General features: G+C 38.2%; 1 protein-coding gene across 1 annotated transcript in view; it reads right to left on the bottom strand.

The window, feature by feature from the left end:
• The window catches only part of LYPD6 (LY6/PLAUR domain containing 6), a 436,358-nt gene that overhangs the window by 40,779 nt on the left and 371,550 nt on the right, over positions 1 to 24,029 (bottom strand). The window contains exon 4 of the mRNA XM_044074876.1: positions 20,063 to 20,161. Coding sequence (XP_043930811.1) covers positions 20,063 to 20,161 — 99 coding nt within the window. The remainder of the gene's footprint in view (positions 1 to 20,062; positions 20,162 to 24,029) is intronic.

The following is a 24,029-nucleotide window of genomic DNA, read 5'->3' as shown; positions in this document are numbered from 1 at the left end:
TTTGGAACATTTAAACTGAAACTGCATTTTTCATAGAGAACAGCTTGTTCAGCCAGGTGTTAGGACCATTTTGGAAAATGTAGTAGTTGTTCTTTAGAGAGAAGGTTAATTACTGCCATTTTCTGAGCACCAGAGTACCAATGGTTCTCTGAGAGTTATTTATTTATTTTTGGTTAATTGCTATTCATTGCTATCCCTTTGACTGGACTGTTTCCAGCTGCACCTCTATGTACTGGATTAAGACATTTTCTACCTGAATCAATTGAATGCCCTTTACACCAGGAATTCCCTGGATCAAACAGCAAAGCCACAGGATGCCAAAGTATTGTTGATTTGGTCCTCATAAATATTTTCTCTACCTGTTCCACTCCCCTAGTCTCTCCTTTGCTAGCTAAGTCAGTCCATAAACTCGTGATGTTTACCTTCAGATCTACCATATTCCCTGTAACCATTGTCACCATATACACACAAAAGGGTGAATCTCATACAATTACATGACAAAATCTCTAAATTTACCCATAAAATTGCTACAACTGACTCAGACACAGGGGCCAAATTCACTAAGGAGATTTGTGCCTACTTAGACAAATGCAAAGATCTAGCAATCTCAACTAGAGTCAAATACAATGCAAACTATAAAAATAACCCCCTTGGTGGTGAACAGGCATACATAAACTTTATTATAAGAAAACAGAACTCTTTGAAATGTACAGCAAGGCCAGAGCTTCTCAGAATGAGCAGAGTAATCAGTAAAAACAAAATGAAAACTCCAGCAAATCTAGAACTTCCACTAAGTGTCCTCCCAAACCTCTTGTAACAGAGGCACATGGGATATATGCAAATGATCCTTATGAACATGAGGTGTTTCAGCTAACTGGCAATTCTGAATGCCCATGACTTGCTTCATCGTTTTAATGGACAATTTCAGGCCAATAAAGCCAAACCCCACTAGCTGTGGATATGTATATTTTGGCCTTGTTATGACCTCGTCAGCACAGCAGAATGAGCAAATTGTTAGGATGCTGCCAATTCCAAAAATATCAACAAGAAACAGAAAAGTACTATAAGTACCAGCAAAACAACCAAATAATGGAGATTAGTTTCTAAAGTGAAGGATAACATTATGTCCTTTAGTTATGCTAGAAAACTAAGAAATACCATTCAACATTGCACTGACCTTTACTTAAGCCTCCCCTCCTTCTGATCTCAATGACAATGCAAACATGACAGCAAAAACATTCACTGTACACCCCCATTTAAACACCATGCATGCCAGAGTCCCTTACATCCCTATCACCACTATTAACTCTAGACTTACCTGACAACAGACCCTGTACAATCACTGTTGCCATTGGACGCTTAATTTGTACACCCAAGTCTTTTTTTCCTGCAGTACACAGCTCGTTTACAGTCCTAGCTCATTTACAGTCCATATCCCACCTTTTTCTTCATTGCTTCCTTTTCTTACACTGAATAACTTCCTCCTTGACCCCACATCTTATTCCTTTTTTATATCTTGTTCTTAGCTATATCCTCTCCCTGCTTTGTTTTTTTTTCTTTTCTTTCCTACTGTCCTCCGATACTGACTTTCATTTTTGTACAAGCTCCATCATTTAAAATTCTTACCCCATTCTCCTCCTCCTCCCCATATATCTCCATCTCTGTTCTATTACTCTCCCTTTCTTTATTCTCCGTTTCCTCCTACTATTATTTCCCTACCTGTTCTGGTACCCTTAAATAACCTGCCTTCTCCTATCCCCATACATATTCCACCCTAAACGTTTCTCTACTCTTAGTTAATTTGATGTGCTTACCACCTACAACTACAGAGAATAACTACATTCTTTGTTTATTGTAGTACTTGCCAAATACCTATTTTTCCATAATAATAATGATATTTTTAGATGTATCCTTAACACATAATAATACTTTTTCATCTGCAAATCTTGCTTTGAAAACTCAAAATTGTATACTCTTATCTGGTAGAAACTTTGACAATTTCAGATAGTGCAGCATGCTTTCTCTTCAACCACCATTTGTAGTTAATTAGTAAAGTACCATTTAAACCCAACTACCATCATCCATTCTCTTCTCAGTAAGGATGTCTTCATTATTACTTGCACCCTAATTTTACCTTTAGGTTTTGTTTCTGTATTTAAGTTCATGGCAGTACTTCAGCCTTTCTACAGGCATATCTGAAAACATTTTCTTACAGGTTTGCTCAGAAATCATTGATAATGCATTTCACCTGCTAAATCTGCTTTGTTACTTCATTGCACCCACTTCTTAGGTAACCCACTATTCTGACCATTATCTGTCACATTCTCTGTAACTCCTGGCAAATCACAGCTTTCAGTTTTAAAGTGTAAATCTGTTTTATCTGATCCAGAATTATCTTCAGTATCCTCCATTTTACTCAATCTGTTCTCTGGAGTATGGTATTTTACACCCTGCTTTTTTACATGTTTTATTTAATCAAGCAACATACCTTCAGTTTGACAATTCTTACAGCATCTCCTATAATCTTTACATTTAAACCCTCTGATTTTTTTTGGTCTGCATATGTTCCCACATCTAAATATAACTCTTTTCTTGGGCACTCAGAAGATGGTTTATTCACTGAGCCAGTAAGCACATCTGATTGCTACTCTATATGTATCTCTGGCAGCTATTTCCATTGATATTACTATGCTCACAACTTCTTCAAACTTTTAATTCATTTTTCAAAAGTATTTTATTTTGTGCAACTTCAATTTACATTCCATGTATAACCCAATACTTTAATCCACATGTTAGTCCCTTCTAAACTGACAATGTTTAGTCAGCATATGTAGTTCAGCTGAGTATTACAAAATGCTTTCATTTCATCTCTTCTTTTATGGATATCTACTGATTTTTTAACTTTTCTTATGTGTTTTATTTGGCACTCCTGTGTTGTATAGTAATCTTATATGTTTTTCCATTACTTTGATTCAACAAAACTGACATGTATCACCTGCAATATCACTAACTGCAAATACAGCTGCCATATTCTAATATAAGTAGTTTAACCCACTTTAGTCAGGTTAAACAAATTAAAATGCTTCATATATACAGTTGGTTTGAAATGTTTCTCTTCTGTGTACACATAGATGACATAGTTGACATATGAATAAGGCCTTTACCTCCCATGCACAAGGTACAAGTTTTGATCCTGATGTACAGCCAATGCCTTTGTGAAATGTGTATGCTTTGCCTGTGTCTCTGTGGAATTCCTTCCACCTCCCAAAAACATCATGGGTGTTTCGACCTTAAAAATCCACCTAAGAATGGAGTCATACGCAGCAGCACATACTGTAGGCAATGCCTATTGGGGAAGAGTTGTATAGACCAACCACTTTGGGCATCAAATGTGGTACACGGTATCCTATAGATAGGAGAACATGGATGACAGACTGCATGCTGCATCGTGGCTAGCCACTCGGTGTGTAATGCAAACATTTGCTCTACAGGATTTGGTCCTGTTGAATAATGGGAATGGTTATTTGCTGGTGATCACTGGTTTGGTTCTGTTGAATAATGGGAATGGTTATTTGCTGGTGATCACTGGTTTGGTCCTGTTGAATAATGGGAATGCTTATTTGCTGGTGATCACTGGTTTGGTCCTGTTGAATAATGGGAATGGTTATTTGCTGGTGATCACTGGTTTGGTCCTGTTGAATAATGGGAATGCTTATTTGCTGGTGATCACTGGTTTGGTCCTGTTGAATAATGGGAATGGTTATTTGCTGGTGATCACTGGTTTGGTTCTGTTGAATAATGGGAATGGTTATTTGCTGGTGATCACTGGTTTGGTCCTGTTGAATAATGGGAATGCTTATTTGCTGGTGATCACTGGTTTGGTCCTGTTGAATAATGGGAATGCTTATTTGCTGGTGATCACTGGTTTGGTCCTGTTGAATAATGGGAATGGTTATTTGCTGGTGATCACTGGTTTGGTTCTGTTGAATAATGGGAATGGTTATTTGCTGGTGATCACTGGTTTGGTTCTGTTGAATAATGGGGATGGTTATTTGATGGTGATCACTGGTTTTGTCCTGTTGAATAATGGGACAGGTTATTTGCTGGTGATCATTGGTTTGGTTCTGTTGAATAATGGGAATGGTTATTTGCTGGTGATCACTGGTTTGAGGGCCTAATCTTCTCCAACCTATGCCAGGGACCCATGCTAATGGTGTGATGGGGTCTATGTGTCTCTATTACCCAGTTTATGCCTACCACAAAAAATCAGCAGGCCTTGATCAATATGTTACTGGCTGGCTGGTGTTGTTGACCAGCTTGAGTTACTTGGGATAGCTCTACTGAGTGAAAATGTAAACCCAATCAACCTGCCAAACATGATCTTTGAATTGCTACACTCAAAATAGAATCACTGACAGCATGGAGTTTTGAAGTGGATGACATGATGGCATGGAGGAGGATGGACATATTCTGTATCCAGGTAACAAGTTGGAAGTGTAGTACAGCAAAGTCACTTGGATTGGGATCAAGAGTATACTACACAGGGATATGACTGACTAGAAATGGTGTGGGAATTGGGTGAGGAACAGGTTTCAGAGGACAGTGAGGAATGTCATTAGAATTAGTGGCAGACTGATGGCAGTCAGACTCCAGCGTAGGAATACGCACTATTCATAATTTCAACTATGCTCCACAGTAAGGATGTGATAGTGAAGACAACAGTCCATGCAGACAGCAGCTGCATAACCTACTAGATAAAGCAGGTCAACCTAAGTTAGTGTTGGGATTGATAATGGAGGACCTGAATGCTCATATCAGGAAAAACAGAACAGGACACAAGGGCTGCCTGGGTCCATATGTGTGGGGTAACAGTAATAAGGAAGGGAAGGTTATTCTAGACTGTTCCTTCAAATTGCTTGATGGTTGATTACACATGGTTCTGCAAGACAGACAATCCCAACATCACATACAAGAGACGCAGTTAGACTTCCTCCTATTAAGGAAAGGCCACTGGGACAGATTTGCTGATTACAAAGTCATCCCCAGTGAAACAGCTGAACCACAGTATAAACCAGTGGTGGACACAAATAGCTGCAAGCAGTGGTTATAGAAGGCTCTAAGGTCAAGAGAGAGCAGGCTAAAGACTGGAGCAGAAGCACAAGAGTTCAAGGACGTTCCCAGGGCTCTAGCTCCTCAGGAAAATGACAAAATGGTGGAGTTAATAAAGAATGGTAGTGTCTCAAAACAGCATGTGCAAGGCTTACAGAACAGATATGCATATGAGCCAGGTATGGAAATAAGTACACAAGGAAAGCTGGTTGTGAAATGCAGATGCCCACAAAGTTATTCAAAGAAAGGAGTAGAGGAAAAAGTGGGAGACAGAAAAGATGGAACAGGCTAAGAAGGAATACAGTTTGGCTAACAAAGAGTTTAAGAACGCCATTGAAATACAAAAGAACAAGGTATCAGAGGCACTCTGCCAATTTCTGGAAAGTAAACTCAGCAGATGGCATACAGAAACTGCATTAGTTCGGAAGGCAAAGAAAGAAAGATAATTAGAAGATAGTCATCAGACACCCTTCATAGGGGATACCAGAGGAAACCTGCTCATCTACCCACAGGACATCAAAGGTAGATGAAAAGAGTAATTCCAGCTGTATCTGCAGGTGAAATCCCTGCAAAAGCTGTTTTCCCCCAGACAAAGCCTATGATGAAGGAGGAAGAAGACCCCACCAAAGAAGAATTAAGAACAGCACTAAGGAAGATGAAGTCAGGGAAAGCAGCAGGCTCGGACGGGATCATGGCATATATGATCAAGATGACAGGTGAGTTAGGGGGCAAATCTCTCCATAAGATACTCATGGCAGTATGGAAAGAAAGGCATATCTCAGTTGATTGGAGAATAAGCATTCTGGTGCCATTGTACAAGAACAAAGGGGACACACAACTGTGGGCAGTACAGAGGTATCAAACTCCTGTCAAACCACATGAAAGTGCTGGAGAGCATGACTTGATAAAATAATACACAGAGTATTAGAAAGTAAGATGACAGATGAACATTTCAGATTCAATCAAAATGCAGCACAACTGACCCAATGCTTACAGTCAGACAAACATAGGAGAATACACTACAGATGAAGAAAGAGTCCAAATTGGCATTCCTAGACTTGGAGAAAGCATATGACAAGGTCCCAAGAAAGCTGATTCGGGCAGTCCTGTGATGGACTGAAGTCCCAGAAATATTCGTAGAATTAGTGCAGGCTATGTACAAGGACTCAATGACAGAAGTACAGTGTTTGGGCTCACAGTAGCTTTTCCAGTAGGAATGGGGGTTCATTAGGGTTCAGCTCTGACCCCACAGCTTTTCATACTAGTGATAAACTAAATTAACAAAACGGTCAGAGGGGACAAATCAGCAAAGCTGTTGTATGCAGATGATGTAGCATTAAAAGCAGACTCTGAAGAAGAACTTCAGTAAATGACAGGGGAATAGAATGCAAAACCAAAGCCACATGGGAAGAAACTGAGTGCAAATAAGACAGTTGCAATGGCAGTAAATAGGGAAAATCAGAAGAAGCTGAAAACTAAAATAGAAAGAAAAGCAGTAGAACAGGTTATCAGCTTCAAGTAGCTGGGAGAGGTGGTTGAGTAGAAGGGAAGTTTGAATGCAGAGGTCAAAGAAAGAATGAGAGGGACTGCGGCCAACTGGCAAGAGTGCCAGTGGTAGTGTGTGACAGAAGAATGCCAAAGAAGCTGAAAAGTAAGGTGGACAAAACAGTGGCTTGATCGGTACTACAATATGGTACAAAAACCTGAGCAGTAAAGGCAAAGCAGTTGAAGAAATTAGAGGTGATGAAATGAAGTGCCTGAGACAGGTGTGGTCAGATGAAGAAATGAGAACACCAGAACAAAGGTCTAAGAAGCTCTAATTGCAGAGAATGTCAAAGAGAACAGATTGTGGTGGTTTGCGCACATGTGCAGGAAAGCATTAGACAATCTGTTGAAAAAGTTAAAGGACCAAAAGGAAGAATGCAAGAGAAAATGAGGGCACAGGTAAGAGAAAACAATGAGCAAAGCGATGGACGGATAACATGAAAGAAGACCTGAGATATTGAAGCATGTCTGTCACAGAAAGCAAGAGAGTAACTGAATCAACAGATATGGAGTCAGGTGATGCAGCACCTTGAACCCATCAAGAAAAATGGGGAAAAGGGAGTTCTTGATTATGAAGGTGACATCTATTCTGTTTCCACTTTAAGTTCAGCTGACTCACCCTCATTACAATGTATGCAATTCTTGTGGTACTCTAGTGGCAAAGAATACTACAAACAGTTTGTTTCCATTTTCAAAACACTCGCTATTTCTTATTCCTTTTATTATATAAAAATATGAAAAATAATGTCTTTAAACACTTAAAATCAAAACAATTGTAAGATAATCAACTACATTTTCCTTTGCATACTTGTCTCATTTAATACTTGCAAAATGTGCATTCATAGCATAGGCTTGAATAAGAGTCATCATGTTTTATTTTTCATAAATAAATTCACTAATTCATTCTATTTGTTTAAAAGTGTACTAATAGTATGAACACTGGAAATATAAATGATTAAACCCTTTTTTTGTCCATTCATTTTTCCAATTGTTTGTCACATACACTGATTTTTTTTCCCCCAAACATGCAACAGCAGTTTCAGTGTATCATTGCCTTTACCATGTAATGACAATAAACATTGCTGTCTAATATGCAAAATTACCATTTGTCTTTAATGCGTCCAATAAATAATTACAGATGATTTTCCAGTACCATCTTGGTCAGTATAAGTTGGGCTTTTGCCTGGTGAACCCATTTCTTTATTTTTTTTTTTTTTTAAATAATTGCTTGTTTTATGATCCAAGAGAGCCTCAGCATACCTGGGCTCATCTAATCAAAGTGTTATAGTGTATTTGCCCTTGACAACGTATCATGCACTGGGATAAAAAAAAAAACATACCACCAGGAGTTCTAGAAATTCTGTTGAACATGTCTTGTTTTACTTACTTCTTAAATACAAAGTTGCAATAACTAGAATATATAAAAAACAAAGAAACTTGTGGTCTTAAAACATCATTGATGAGCTCAGTTACAATCGTCGTCGTGTCTTTCTGCTTTTTCCTGGTTAGGGGTCGCCACAGCGGAACTCCGGTCCGCTAATGATTGGCAGTTGATTTTTACATGCCGAGTTACCAGCCCTGATGCACAACCTTCAACGAAGGTATGCCCATTCACGCATGTCTCCACGCAGAAGACGCTCTAGCTGAAAATCGAACTGGACAGCGTCTTACTGTGAGGCGACAACGCTACCACAGCACCATCACCAAAAATCATGAAACCCAGGTAGTGTTCCAATCCAACAAGCCTTTATTAGTCACAGACAAATGATCCTCAGTAACAAAAAAATCAGAAATAATAACTGGAATATATGCTGCACACAAACATACACTTTAGGCTCACACATGAAATAAACATCATTTGTTAGGAAGCAAGTTTTGGAAGGATACCACAAATCAGCTCAAAACTGTTCTTCATCCCAGTGACACTGTAAAGCTCTTCAAAGACTTACTGACTCCTACTGGGGATGGATAAAGAGCATTCCCAACTAAAATGAAGGCCTTTAGGAGTGAAGAATACCCTCCATTATATATACTGACCTTCCATATTAAGTGAATGGAATACAAATTGAAATGGAAAGATGAAACTGAGATAGTTTTTACTTTTCCCAACCCTAATTACCATAAGAATTCACCTGAGGCCGAGTGAAGATTACTCTGTCTGCCTGGCGAGATGCATATGTAATAATATAAACTGTGTTTTGAAGTAGGAATAAACAAGAGGATAAAAGGAAGTGACTACATCTGAGCAGAAGGAATGGACTTGGAAAGACACAATTAAAAGTATGAATGTTTCTTTTGCAGCCACAGGAAAAAAAATCAGATCAGGAAAGACATTTTGAAATGCATGCATGGACCATGTCATCATAATGGCATACACATAAAAGGTAAAGCCAGTCACTAAGGATGTATTTTGACAAAAATAAAAAAAGGCAATATAACAAGACTATCAAATCCTAAAGCATGTTAGAGAGAAATAGTCAAAGATCTGCCAAACAGATACATGAACAATCAGTTTTGGCCTCTTAAGGTGTTAAGTGAGCATAAGAATGCTATGTTTATGGTTATGGCTGATTTTACCGTGCACAGTAGTGTGGCAATTTATTTACACATCAGTTATTAATATGTGGTGCATGATACATAATATCCCTGGTTAACTAACATGTGCCAAATGTGCCCTGGACAATGCTGAATACACGATTGTTCCACTACCTAGCTACAGGCAGTAATACATGTGGTGTACACTCCCAAGGAATACATCATGCATGACATGATTGGATGGCACTGCTGTCAACATCCACAAATGTTTAAGGTGCATTACATTCCTGTACCACCTAATCTCATGGATGTTACTAATGCTACACAATGCTAATTCTAACAACATTTCTTAAATGAGCTCAAGCATTAAACAAACAAACAAAAAAAAACCTGAAACCCGACCTACAACAGACAGCTTCCACCTGTAGTACAACTACATTCATTTTATACATAACTCAAAAAATTCACGGCACACTGCTGCCATTTCCAAGCATTCCCAGGAGGGCACAAACATATATAAGGATAGGTGAAGGTTACTGTGATTTATTTTAAGGAAGAATGAAGCAGTCATGTGCCCATATTTCTTGATTCACACAGGTATATCAGCAAAGCAAAGGGTAACAACATGAGAAAAAATTAAAAAGTATTAACTGTAATATTAATACCCACCAGTTGTGTTAGTGCATTAGTGTACATGCAACCTACTAAGGCTATTAGGAGTGTGAGGTCTCATGTTTAGTACTACTATATAGATACATTTCCTGCGGTCTTTATTTTTTTGGACTTTAATTTCAAATACACATGACTTTATTAGAAAAAGAGGAAGCTGCTGGAGACAGTCATTCCCAACATAATAAACAGAACGTTTAAATAAACAGAACTGTATTTATATATTATTCATTGCCAGTACTTTTTTGTTTTGCATCTTTCATTATAAGGAAGGAAGACGGTAACTGTTTGTTATTGAGAAACTTCCTGGTCATGTAAAATTATTATCAGCTTTACTACATCAGCTGTCTTTCTAGGAAGTGGATGCAATAGTTAATGAGTGTTATAAATGCATGCTTTGTTGTGCTGTGAAAAGCTTTATGACAGATATGGTGGACGTGATTTATCTGAGTGATGAAGGGGGCATCATCCAATAGATATGCTGCTATCAAATTTGAAAAATAAAACTGGTTTCTAACCTTAGGAAATTCAAGAATGCAGGTGACAAAGTTTGTAATGACAAACTAGTACTCAGTAGGGACTTCCATTTGAAAACTGGTTATCTGCTTCAAAACACATTTCTACCAATAAAAAGCAAGAAATATATTATTGCTACTTGGCAGAAATATACTTTGATGTGAAACAGACTTAAATGGGTTATAGACATTTTAACCTCACTTTAAAATGTACAATTATTTAAGACAACATACTTTCTTTGACAGGCTAGCAAACCATATAATCAAAATTAGATGCTACATGGTCAAAATACTCAAAAGGAAAATGGTTGATTCTAAATATTTAAAAACTTTCCATAAAAGAAGACCATTGATGCAGCAAGGAGCTTGTCACAACTGTAGACTTCCTGATATCATAAAGTACAAAGTAACATAGATGATAGAACTTTATGATTTTGCATACATGTAGTTACATCTTTCTTTTCTTGAGCATCTTGTTTTAGTCATAACAGAGTACTCCCTGTTATATTCCTTCAAAAACTCACCCACTGTCCTTTAATGCAGGGCTTTCCTAGTGATATCCCTTCAGAACCTCAGCACATTCTCCTTCAGTCCATATCATATTCACTGATACCCATACAGAACTTCATCTCACTCTACTTTAAAGCATGATATTATGAGTTACACCCTTCACAACCTCACCCCACTCTTCTTTTATAAGAACATAGAAAGTTACTAGGCTAATGGCCCTAAGACCCTTACAAGCCTAGCCAAGTTTTACCCTTATTTCCATGATCAGCACCTATTGTCCCTGTCCAACAGACACAGGTGGAATCCCTGGGGTGAATTTACAGTCACCCATCCAATCATCCAGAATGCATTTGAAGAGGGCCAATGAAGTGCTCTGTTTGATATGAAGTGGGAATCTGTTCCAAAGGTGTGGTAACCTCTGGGAGACAAATCTGTCCCTCCAGCAGGTTCTATTAATGTCACATGCCAGGTTAAGGTCTTTACAGTAAGTAACCCATGTACCATTTGACTTGTGGATATGCAGCACTTCCAATAAAGCAGGGTCAAAGATTGCCTTATATACAAGGCAGATATCGTCTCTGAGTAGTCTGTATGAAACAGAATAAAGTGACAGTGATTTCATGATCCACACAGGACAATGCACAGCTTTCCCATTCATACCTATTCAGAGTCACACCCTAGTCTCCTTTAAAGCAAATGTAGATTTAGGTAGTTTGTGTGAGTGTAAAAGTGCGTATCTATGATTGACAGAAAGATAAAAAATATTGGAGCATGAAATTCCAGTTTAATTTTCTTTGATTAAATAGGGGCCTTTAAAAGTATTACTGTGTAGCAACTCAAGCAGAAAATATTTGCTTCCTTTACTAACACATCCCATAAGGTTAACTTTGCAAAATTAATGAAACAGTAGCTGCTGCTTTTCTTTAACATTGATGCACTGCAAAGTACGTGAACCCCCAGGGGCTTATATTCACATCGTAAAAGGATGTCATAAACAAAGGTGGTTAACAGAGCACTCCAGGCTTGGAAGCCTGGCTTCCAGCAAAAAGCTGCCAAAGTAAAACACCAGTCTGTCACATAAAATGTATTCAGAACAGGTAAGAAAACAACAAATAACATTAATCAATAAAATAATAAATAAAAATATATTCAGATAAGTGCAACTGACATCAATTAAGTGATGTACATGGTATCACCCTCACCTAGAACTATTTATCAGAAATGTGCAGTTCTACGACTGATCAGAATAGGGCAGTTTTAGAAAAGGATCAAAACCTTGTTACAAGATGCAGTGACATTCCATAAACCAAGGCAGAACCATTACAGAGCTTTTTTTATTAATTTTTTTATCCCTAATATAGATTCAAGAGGCTTAATGACAGTACAATTGGCAAGGTGGGTTAGACAATCTCAAAGCTACAAGTATTTAAGTAAACAATGTTAAATTGATTTTGGAGTCTAGTTCTTTGCTGCAATTTCTCAAAATTGATGTTTTGAAACAAGGCATAGTTAAACCCTACAACTTTAGAGTCTGTAAATCTATTAAAATAAGTGGCACTTTCACTCATACTGTTAATTTTAGATAAAGCATTATGTGGGCTGTAGCAGTACTACTGTGATTTGTAAGGCGATGTGTAGTAAATGGATCAGCTTCTATGCAGGAAAGACAACAGGAAGTTTAACATCAATCTATGGACAGGCATGTACTAGAGATATTGTTAATAAAACAGAAACAAATACCGTGTTTAGACACTGATATGTGAAAGAAAGGGAAACAGAACATTAATTTTCATTTCACAATTTAGAAAAGTTCACTGATTTACATAGAACAGCTGACTTCTCAAATAATTTAACATGAAAAGAATATGTTGGCAGACTAAATATCTATAAATATATATATATATATATATATATATATATATATATATATATATAAAATTGCTGTTACATACTACACTTTTATTTTCATAGTGTGCACTTCAAATTAATAACATGACTGAGGTCTACGATGTGCCTATAAGCTTTTACCTTGACACAAATCAATCATGCATTACATGTACATGTTTTGTAACTCTTTCAAAGAATTCTATGCCATACTAATTCAGTTTCTGCTTGTCTGCAATGTATCACGCTTATGTTTTACAGTGGCTAATACTTTCCATATAACAGAGGCTTGTATCATCACCGGTACAATGCAATCTCGATTGGTAACTTGAATGTTTAAAACGCCTCTCATTGTTTTCTAGTTTTACTAACTTGAATACAGAAAAAGTATTACATCTACAGTGATTTCCTCTTCAGGTCTCCTCTAAAACGGGTCTTGTCCATTAATAAAATACAGATAAATAAACAATGTATGGTTTAAACAATGTATGGTTTGAACAATGTGCAGATTTCATTTTGAAGATAAACACTGCATGTAGCATCAAGCAGGATATACATGAATAGCACAAAGCATAAATAGAGCTATACAGCCATATTATGCATTAGTATTACTTTTTGCAGCTTTGTTTTTAGGGTTTATCCCATCTCTAAATTCTTATGCTCTCTTACCCTGCCTTTTACAACACTGTTATATGTCACTATCAATACAAGTTGTATTGGAGGAACTGAGATTTGGTCACTTTATCCTGTCCCTGATCAGAAAAGAGGGGTTCTTCTCCCAAAATGTGGAACAATAGAAAAATGAGCTGAAAAATGTAAAAAGTATTTTTCTGTGGTGGAAGTGGATTTATTGAATCCCTTAACCAAACTTGCAGACATGACCCCTTTCCAAAAGAGATTCGCTTTGCCTGGACCTGAAGTTGAGTAGGTGATGCAAAGTAGCTTTGTACTTTTTCTCTGAAAAAAAGACCTTTACATTGGCATTGTCCCACCAAGATGTTATTCCCTTACTTAATTATTTGTGTTTGATAACTGAGTGAGAAAGCTGTTCTCAGAACTGTTTTAAGCCATGACTCAGGCCAGAGGTATTGTAGCTTCTTGCCTTTTGAGGTATATTATTTTGAAGTTGCTGGAATGTATTACTTTACAGCGTGGCAAGCATTCACACAACAGCTGAAATGTCTGGTTAAAGTTACACCTATACCTCTTCATACACATTGCAGACAACACTACCAACTTCAAGATAACTAGTTACACGTCAAATGGCTACTAATTGTTTGTTGAGAGCCAAATGACAGATGACAAGAGTATGGTTAGCTTTAAAACTTCTATTACTGTCCACATAAGATGTAGCAGTTAATGAGGTGAACTACATTAAATTCAAGAACAGAAAAGTCTAAATGTGAGGAACCTTGACTTGAGCAGAAGTCCCACGACAGTGTCGAAAAATGTACTGGCTCAAACTGACATTGTATTTTTTTATCTTAAGTATATATTGACTGTACACCTCCAAGACATACCCGTTCCTAGTTTGTTTAGGCTACACCTGTTCTAGGTTCATTTAAGCCTACAACTGCTAAAGGTGTACTGTTTTCAAGTATAGCTCTGTGGATATATTGTTGTTTATGGAAGTTTTTGTTAATATGGATAATCTATAGATTTAACATCAGTACTTCCAATATCATGAATTTTTGAAAAGGTCACTGAAGTTGTGGACAATGGCCACCAAAATCACTGTATTCACACTGTTTATCTTGACCTTACTAAGGCCACCAACACAATACTCTGTACAGGTATTACTGCTAAACATACTACACTTAGTATAAATTCCTGTTTTGTCCAAAGCACAGCTAACTAGTTGGGTGATAGAAACCACACAGTGAAAGCTGCAGGACTGTTCTCTGAACATAATTTTTCTCTGATATCTAATTTAATGTTTCAGGCTCTGGGTATTTTAAGTTTGTTAATGATTGCAAACTGGGTACAACTGTCAGCTCACCTTCTGACATGCAGCTGCTACAGCACCGGCTTGACTAACAATGGTCTTAAGCAAGTTTGATGTCTGTAGTGTAGTGAGACAGAGTCCTGATTGTGACACAGGTGACAGAGGTGACATGGGTTCAATTAGCAGCCACAGCACTTGGATGCCAAAGGGGGAGGAGAAAGAGGAGTGAAAGGACATGGACTGCTTACCTCTCCCAGGGGTTAAGAGGGGACTTTGCACATTTGGGGCAGTGAGAAGTCCCTGGTGGAAATGAAGGAGATCACTGTTCACGCTATGAGGGGACAAGCAGGGCTGCTTGAAGGGAATTTCCATTGCAGAACTAAGGGGATATCTTTCACTGCCAGCCCACTGTATGCCCCCTAAAGCCTCATCAGTTGTATGCCATAGGCACTGTGAGAAAACAAGAAAAAAGTCCCTTGAACCACCACCAACAGCTGTCTCAAAGATGGCCTCTCCTGGTTGACCCTCTTCCCAGTGATGGTGAACAAACTGGATAATTAACCAGTGGCTAACGATTAACAAACAGCAGAAATAAAAAGAGAGAAATCAATGTTCTTAAGCCAAATGTTAAGAAATGCAGTGTGGTTTTGTTTGGTAAATAGCTTCGTACCTTCTACCATACAAATGACACACCCTCCAAAGTGCTACTGACATCAGAAACTTTAGCAGCTATGTTGACATTTCACAATCATTTCAATACCATGTTTACACAATAATTCAGAAATCCTTCTATCTGCCCTAACTCTTTTCCAGAGCTAAAGAAGTCTTAGTTTCCCTGTACTTATCCCTCACAGAAGCAACAGCTTGTTACAAGACTCAGTGATTGCTCAAACTAATGCACAACTAGTACAGAGCTTAGTGACTATAATTCTCCTTTTAGCATGAACCTTTCTAGAAATATTGTGAAACTTGTTATCCTCAGAGATTCTTAACTAAAAGGATAACTGGTCTCAGTTCATTAACCAGACTGACTTCTCTCTCTGTGTACCGTCTCCTACTGACTTATTTACTGTGACCTTTGCTTGCTTTTCTAGCCAAGAAAACACCTGTTCTGTCGAACCTTCTGCATCTCTGTAGAGCTAATGGTTCCAGAAACATCCAGAAACATCTGCACCAAGGCTTTTAACCTACATCAACAAATAAATAAGACTCATTGGCACAATAGATAGGTATCCCAATGCACTTTACACTTGTGGAACAAACTACCCTTTTGTGTCATAAACCATAATTCCCTTTTCAATTTGTTAGTTTATGTTATATAAATGTATAAAGTCTTAAAAACTTATATTAAAAATAAATAGTTACATGTAGTATTATGTAAGTTTATTTAATACATAAGGACAACATTTTGAATCCCAGAGCCCCATTTTTTATCCCAAAATCAAAGAACTGAGAGACTAGCAAAATTTCACAGTTTAATCTTAAGGTTTCCAATATGCTATTTTACTTAAAACATTAAGCATACTTATATCACCAAAGTAACAAAAAGACATGGAGAAAGTGAAATAAATGGGGGTAGTTTAAATCGCTCATGACCGATAGTGAACCTGAGAGTCACTGCTCCTGTATGACTTTTATGAATAGAACTAAATCATATTCTAGGTAGTCTGCTAAACAAATAGAACATTACACGCCAGTCTGATATGTTTATTTACGAGTGCATTCATTCCAGTTTATACAATGCTGTACTACATCCTAAGTAAAAGTTTCAATTAGTGAACAAAAAAGGTGTCCATTTGTATCACTAATCTTGCACTTTGGGAAAAAAGATGAAAGTAAGCTATGAAAGTCATTCTGTGACACATGCAGGTCAGCTTTCATTATTATTACATCAATAAAGAAACCCTAGTTTGTTCATAACAGCTGCCCCTTTGCATAGTGCAATTAATCACAACAGCATGGCAAGGCTAGAGATGGGACATCTGGATGATAGTACACTTCATGATTCACATGACTCATTCTATCCAGCTCTGACCCTGCTACAAAATGAACTCAATGGGCAGATTCAGACAGCGCAGGAATACAATAATATACCTTACTAATACCCCATATGGGTAGTCCTGCTCTCTCTCTCTACAAAGACATTATTCTTGAATGTTTTAATTATTTTTCATGGTTGTTAAGCACTTAGGTTTACACATGATAATCAAAAATATTAAAATAAGAGCAACACATGTAGTACTACAAATGGGAGTACTGTACAACTATGGCTCACAGCAGTAAAAATGAACACAGTGTCAAAGGAAAGCAGTATAGTATATAAATGAATTTAAATGTGCTCTGAAAAAAACAAATGCTGACTGTTACACTAGAATCTGCTCCACAATGAATTACTTCAATAAAAGTTAAGCCAAAGAAGACTGCTGTTTTTTATTGAGAATGGAAGGATGGTTCTGTATTCTACTATGGCAATCAAACAATAGGATTTATATGTTTTAAATTTAAATTTACTACAGGCTTCACCTTAACCAGTGTAAATGACCCATCACCACTTCAAATATTTCACTTGACATAATAGATTGGAGCACAGTAAAAGTAATTTTCTCTCCCTCTATGAACATGACTTAAATGGACTGCTATTAGGGTAGTAAGATTATCGCTACATATTGCTCTAGATCATTCATATTCTACATTTTCTACATTTTCTGCTTGTTTGCCCTGTGCAAATTGTCCATATGCACACCATGCTAAACAGGTGATGCTTTTGTTTTCACAGTTAAGAAACACAAAAGAAAATCCAATCCATGCAACTATTTTTCTTTCCTACTTTCTTTAACTTGTCACAAAGCTACATATGTTTATCTTCCTCCTCGTGTTTCATCATCCTCCTGATGCATTCCTATGTGACTGTCTTTAGTAGATTCTTCAGCTTTCCTAATAACCCACATACATACACACACATACACACACACACACACACACACACACACACACACACACACACACACACACACACACACACACACACACACACACACACAAAATCTTCAAGTGAACAGCAAAGAAAAAAAATGTCTGCTCCTTTTACTTGCACACCAGTGAAGTGGACAGATACAAGACATACTACTGCACCAGCCATTCTGGTCCTGTTTCTGTGCCCTGCCCCCAACCATACCTCTCAACTGTACAAATTTTCGCAGAATGTCCAGATTTTTGCCTTATATTTTTGGTCCATTTTTCATAAAATTGTGGCTTTCTGGCAAATTAATGGCAAATCATTAAAGATTGAAGTTAGAAAATAATGACAGGCATTTGAGTTTTTAGGCTTCATACTCTTCAGAAAATTCATGCTAATGCGAAACCTATTATTCTATCAACTTTCTAAGTTTGTAAGAGCAATATTTCAAAATTGTCCCTATCTGTACCTCTTTGTTTATGGCTTTGTCCATATTTCTTACTCTAAGAGGTTGAGTGGTATGCCCCCAGCCATTATTCCTTACATTAGAGTAAAAATAAAAAATTAAAAAATTTCTCTTTTGAACTGTAGCAAATTGTTACAATGTTACATCACACTCAGAGCCAGTAATGCAGTAAGAAGGAGTGTGATGATTGATGGCCATTTGGATGGCTCCCACTAACACTTTGCACCTGAAGCAGTTGCCCCTTTCACCCTACCCTAGCTACACTACTGGCATGAACACCCACTCAAAGGATCTCAGTCTCTTTTACAACACAAACAGAACATGTTATATAGAGTATATATCATAGAGAACACTTCAATGGGACCATCTTCCACTCCTCATAAAGTAAAGTACTTCTCTTACTCTATTCAAACATAATTTAGATGAATGGATGGGAAAATTATTCCCAAGTTTAGCACCCATTGTTCATCATGTAAAACTGCAACAAATAAATGTCGTAATATATCCTTGTTCTGCCTGACATTGCATTATTTGTATTCACAACAGAAGGACTAAAAACTATCCTGGGAATGTAAGGCTAGGCTTCTTAAGATCTTAAGAACCTATATGATTTTATATGTGAGCATAACTATTCATTCATTCATTCATTTGTTCATTCATTCATTTGTTCATTCATGAACTCCTCAATACCCACTTTATCCTAGTCAGAGACACTAAAGAATCATAGGCCTAAAGCAGATGCTCTATGCTGACTGCCTTAAAAAACTCCAGCTATACTCTGTCGCATATCTCCTACTCAGAGGCGATCTCTGCTTAACATACAAGGCCATGTCAAACTCAGAGCTGTTGGACATGCTACACTTAAAAGAAATCCCAATCCCTCAGAGCCACATGCTCCAGGGATCTAAACCTTGTAATCACAATAAACAAAACATGCTGGAGGGATAGGTTCCTGACCCAGAGACTCCCCAGACACTGGAATAGATTGCCCATACATGTCAAGCAGAGTGCCTCTTTGGCCCTCTTCAAAAGGAACCTTGATGATTGGATGGGAGAAAGGAAATTCACCCCGGGGATCGTGTCAGTCGCCCTGCTAGACAGGGGTCCAGGGAAGTAAATAGTGTGGGAAGAAATAGCCAGGGAATAGTTATGGCTAGGCTTGTACAGGCCCTGGGGCTGATAGCCTAGTACCAACCTATGAACCTAAGTCTATCCCAGCCCTCAGTGGATTAAGACAGAGGACTACTCTACTACAGTACATCAGCCCTTTGCATGGTACACACACACACTTACAGACACACACTCTTGCGTATGTACACACACACACACACACACGCACACACACACACACACACTTGCATCTACACACATGCAGACACACACGTGCAAGAAACTGATGGCACTTTAAAGGACAACTGATCATATTGTGATTAGTTTAAAAAGATCATCTGTTTTCCTGATGACATGTCTTTTGGATGTATAAGGAATCCACAGCACCAGTCAAATGAAGAGGACATGTAGGTTTTGTACAGAACAGCACTCTAGTCAGAAACCAAACATGGCATCCAAGCTTAGTGGCAGCAACTGTACAGTCTATATCTGACATCATTTATTCTATTTTACCTTAGGAAGGTGAACTAGAATATTAAGTCCCTTTTCAGTCATAATCGTATTAAAGAAAAAAATTAAAAATAAGCAAAACATTTAAATGTGGTTTCTCTTTTCATTTAATGATTAGAACAATATATTTAGGAAAATATACATCTTTATACAGTCACAGCTTTATACTGTACAAGCAAGTCAGGACAATAAAAATTAGCATTTACAATTCACACTCTAGGTGTGCATATTTTCACACTCCAGTAATAAGAAATTCCTAAAAAATGCATTAACATACTCTAAACTTAAGCAATAATTCCACAGGTTACCTTTTGGGCAATATTCGTCTGGTGCCCAGCGATTACACTGATAGTTGTCAGGCTGGTTTTCACAAGTAAAGCACTTGAAGCCACCTGGGTATGGTGTAGCTGTAAATATGAAAGCGATATTGTTAGGGTCATTAACATTTAATTCCTAGGAACTCGGATTTGCAATTAGTGGAAAGGAAGAGAAAAAAATTAAATTTTTCTTCAAAAGTGCATTTCTTCTACAGACGTACTTAATGAATATTAATTACTTACAACAGATGAGGTGTGTAATCTTTTTATAAAACAGGATCTCTTGAGTATATTCATGCCAGAATAAAAACACAGCAGAATTAATGGGTTAATATGCAGGGCCTACAGCATAAACTAACTGCTTATACATGGTGAAAGAGGAAAAGATCCCAATGGGTCACCATGCTAGATGAAAGAGCTAGAATACTCTATTCCGTGTATGTATTACAGTCCATTGTTCATACTCTGTACATTGATAGTACTGTGAGACTAGATTTGTAGTGCCCATGATGACATCACTTACCGAACGATTAAATAAATAACATATCGCATAACTAAATATGTATGGCAAGATTGCTGTCATATTTGTTTAAAAGATAATTATGCAAGTTAATATCATCTTATTTACTTCAGTAATGTGCAATACCTTTTTTTTTTCTTTCTTAATCATCTTTCTATATTCCTTGTGTCCTTTCTTAATTTCACTACTGACATCCACCTAGAATCCATGAATCCATTCATTCTTACCCAGAATCCATAGTGAGTGGCTGAATGACCTTGTTGTCAGTGACCACTAAGACTAGCACTCTTTCCCTTACAGCCTAAAGGTGGAAGCCAAAGCTGATCACCAGATATACAGCTTGGGGATAACATTTTATCGGATGGTTTTCCAAGATGGGAAGAGCTAAAATGACATCAGTATGACCACCCGTGTCATCCTGCTCATGTCCTGCCATTACCCGTCAGTCTAGAAATCTGAAGCACATATCCTCAGCCTCCACAAAGGGTGTCCCTGGTTGTAGGCAGATCTAACCCAACTCCCTAAGATAGGCAAGTCCGTCCTTCCCTGCTGCACCATCAAATGCCCTAGACACCAGACGAATCCAGGTCATCTGGGCTGTAGTCAGGGCTTTATCAATTTATGTCACTGGCATGACTATGCTATACATTTTATCTAACTTCTGATTCTTTGTCACACTTAACACAGCAACTATCTAGTTATTGTTTAAGATAACATGTACTAACAGTAACAAGGTTATTGCTGCATATAACTGCATCTGTGGATGTCTTTATATTCACTGCTGCAGTATTTACTACAAATGGGATTCCCTGCCATGAAGCCCACCACCCAGTCAGTTTACCAAAGTCTACCATTGCTTTAAGGTATGCTGAACATCACCTTCACACTCCTTGCATAGCACAGGGCATAAAGGTGACATTCAGATGTACCATCCTCAGAACTTCTTTGCTGCCAGTCCGAACACTGTTTTTAACCATCGGACTGTTACCTCCATCTGGTTTTTGCTGTTTTTCTGTTTGCTGGCATTTCGGTGATTACTCCTGTTTGCTGAAGTCCTCACTGTTGCAGATAAGTACCCATTTGGGTTTTTTCTTCTTTTTCTGATTATTTTGTTCTGTTTGGGGTATTATTGTCATCCAGGAAAGGTAAATGCCAGTGTGGGAGACTGATTTCCCCATAAAGACCACAACAATAAGTGTCTTTTTTGCCTGGGTGGTGCTGATGACCATACGTCTTGTTCAATTTGTCAGGCGTTTGTCTCTAAAACTCTTCATAGTAGGTTTTCTTCCCTTTCATTGTAGCTTCTTGCTAAAGATATTATGGATGGAACTTCCTCCCCAAGGGTCAGCTGTCAGGGAAGAAGAAGGTGCATAAAGTAAGACCGGAATATTCTGCTGTCCAGCCTCTACCAGTAGTTTCTCTCAAGGTTATTATGAACCTAGAGACTCGCCCATTTGCTTTGTCAGATTCCTCTACCGGGTCTGCGTTGGAGGCAGGTGAGGATCTGGTGAGCAGCACATCTGACGAGGCTTTGCAGGTATCCATTTTGGGCATTCAGGGTGAACCACAGCTGATTATTTCTGAGGGGTTTAGAGGGATTCTGCAGTTTCTGTTTAGGGAAGAAGTTCCAATTACAGTTGTGGAATGCTGTCTTGAGTCTGGGCCTTCTCAGGTTTCCTGGAAGGATGTCCCCTTAAAAAAGAAACAGAAAACTAATCATGTTTCTTCTGCTCCTAGGGATCCACAAAGTGAATGGCACCCTTTACTCAGGGGTTAATTAGTGCTTTACTGTTGTTGAGGCCTCCTCAAAGGATTTTGCTTCTTGCTCCTAATTGGTCCTCTACCACCCCTAAAAGACCCAGCGTATTGAATTCTTCTGAGGAAGAGTTGGATTCTGATGACAAATCCCTTACTTATTCTACCCAGAGTCCTTCTCCTTCAGACTACAGGTCTGAGGAGGAGGACGATTCTCATACTCTAGGTAATCCTTCTGAGGACATTTCCTTTGGGGACACAATCTCTAAGATGATGACTTTTTTTAAGTGGGATTGTGCCCAGGTTTTGGACATCCATAAGAGGTACTATGAATTACTGCAGATGAAATCTCCTAAACCTGTGGCCATTCTTCCTGTCTGCTGCTTTACTAGATGTTTTTTGTAATGCCTCTAAAGCACTGGATTCTCTGCCCCCTGCTCCCAAGTAGTCTGATAGGTTTTATTGGGTGCCTCAGGACTGTTCCTTTTTGTTTACATGTCCTGCTGCTGACCCCTCTGTGGTGTCTGTAGCCTCTAATAAGCCATCTCAATTGTTTCCTTCGTCTAAGTTACTGCCTTCTGACAAGGACAGTAGAACCATGGATAGGCTGGGTAAGATGGTTTATACTTCGGCAACCATAGTGTTTACAGCTATTATCAGACCAACATCTCTTGGTATGTGTTGGCTCTTCTTTCTCAGGCTTGCCAGCTTTTTTCTGATCTTCTAGACTCAGAGTAAATCTTCTGCTCTTTCCTTCATAGTGACTTGTTTGTCATTCTATCAAGTGTAGTTATGATGCAGCAGATGCCTGTTCTAGGGCTGCTGCTTTTGGTTCAGTTTTAAGGAGGTATTCTTGGCTTAGGCTTCAACCTCTACCCAATGATATTATGGCTAAGTTGATGGATAATAAACTTTTGTTTGGGGAAGCGACTACTGGTTTATTTAAGTCTGTTCAGGACAAGGGGGAGGCTTTATAGGAGCTTAAACATGTCTTTGTCTTTCCTGTGCATAAATTTCAGTGAAATTACCCTTCTAAGCCATCCTTTGTTCATAGGCAATCTCGCCCTCCTTCTAAAGGTAAAAAGGGTAGTAAACAGACTTCTCCTGCTAAGGCCACTAAGACTGCAGGGATTCTTAAGCCTTCCTTTCCTGACAAACTAGGTGCTGTCTGACTATCCACCTGTTCCCAGCCACATTCCTCTTTCTCTTCCTGTTTGGCTCCAAATCACCCAGGATTCTTGGGTTATGCCTATCATTCAACAGGGGTACTTCATGGTCTGGATTTCCTACCTTCCTTTTATTGGCACTCCTCAGTTTCCTCAGGATCAATTTCTTTTTTTTGCCAGAGGTTCTTTGACACCACTTATCTCAGGGTATTATTCAGGAGGTGCCTGTGTCCCAAAAGAGGAAAAGGTTTTATTCAAGAATGTTTCTAGTGCCCCAAAAAGAAGGTACTTGTAGACTTATTCAAGACCTCTCCCATCTGAACACCTTTCTGAAGGTCCCTTCCTTTTGGATGTTGTCCCTTCAGTTCCTTTTTCCTCTTTTGCTCCTTCAGGCCTTTCTGGTATCTCTGGACCTCAGAGATGCTTATCTCTATATTCCGATCCATCCTTTTTTTCAGAGACTTTTGCATTTCTCTGTTGCTTCCTGGCATTTTCAGTTCTGTGATTTGTCTTTTGG

The sequence above is a fragment of the Protopterus annectens genome, chromosome 6.part0 (assembly GCF_019279795.1).
Source record: "Protopterus annectens isolate FY-2018-M chromosome 6.part0, PAN1.0, whole genome shotgun sequence".
Classification (NCBI taxonomy): domain Eukaryota; kingdom Metazoa; phylum Chordata; order Ceratodontiformes; family Protopteridae; genus Protopterus; species Protopterus annectens.
The sequence above is the reverse complement of the archived record's forward strand: the minus strand, read 5'-3'. Positions and strand labels throughout refer to the sequence as shown.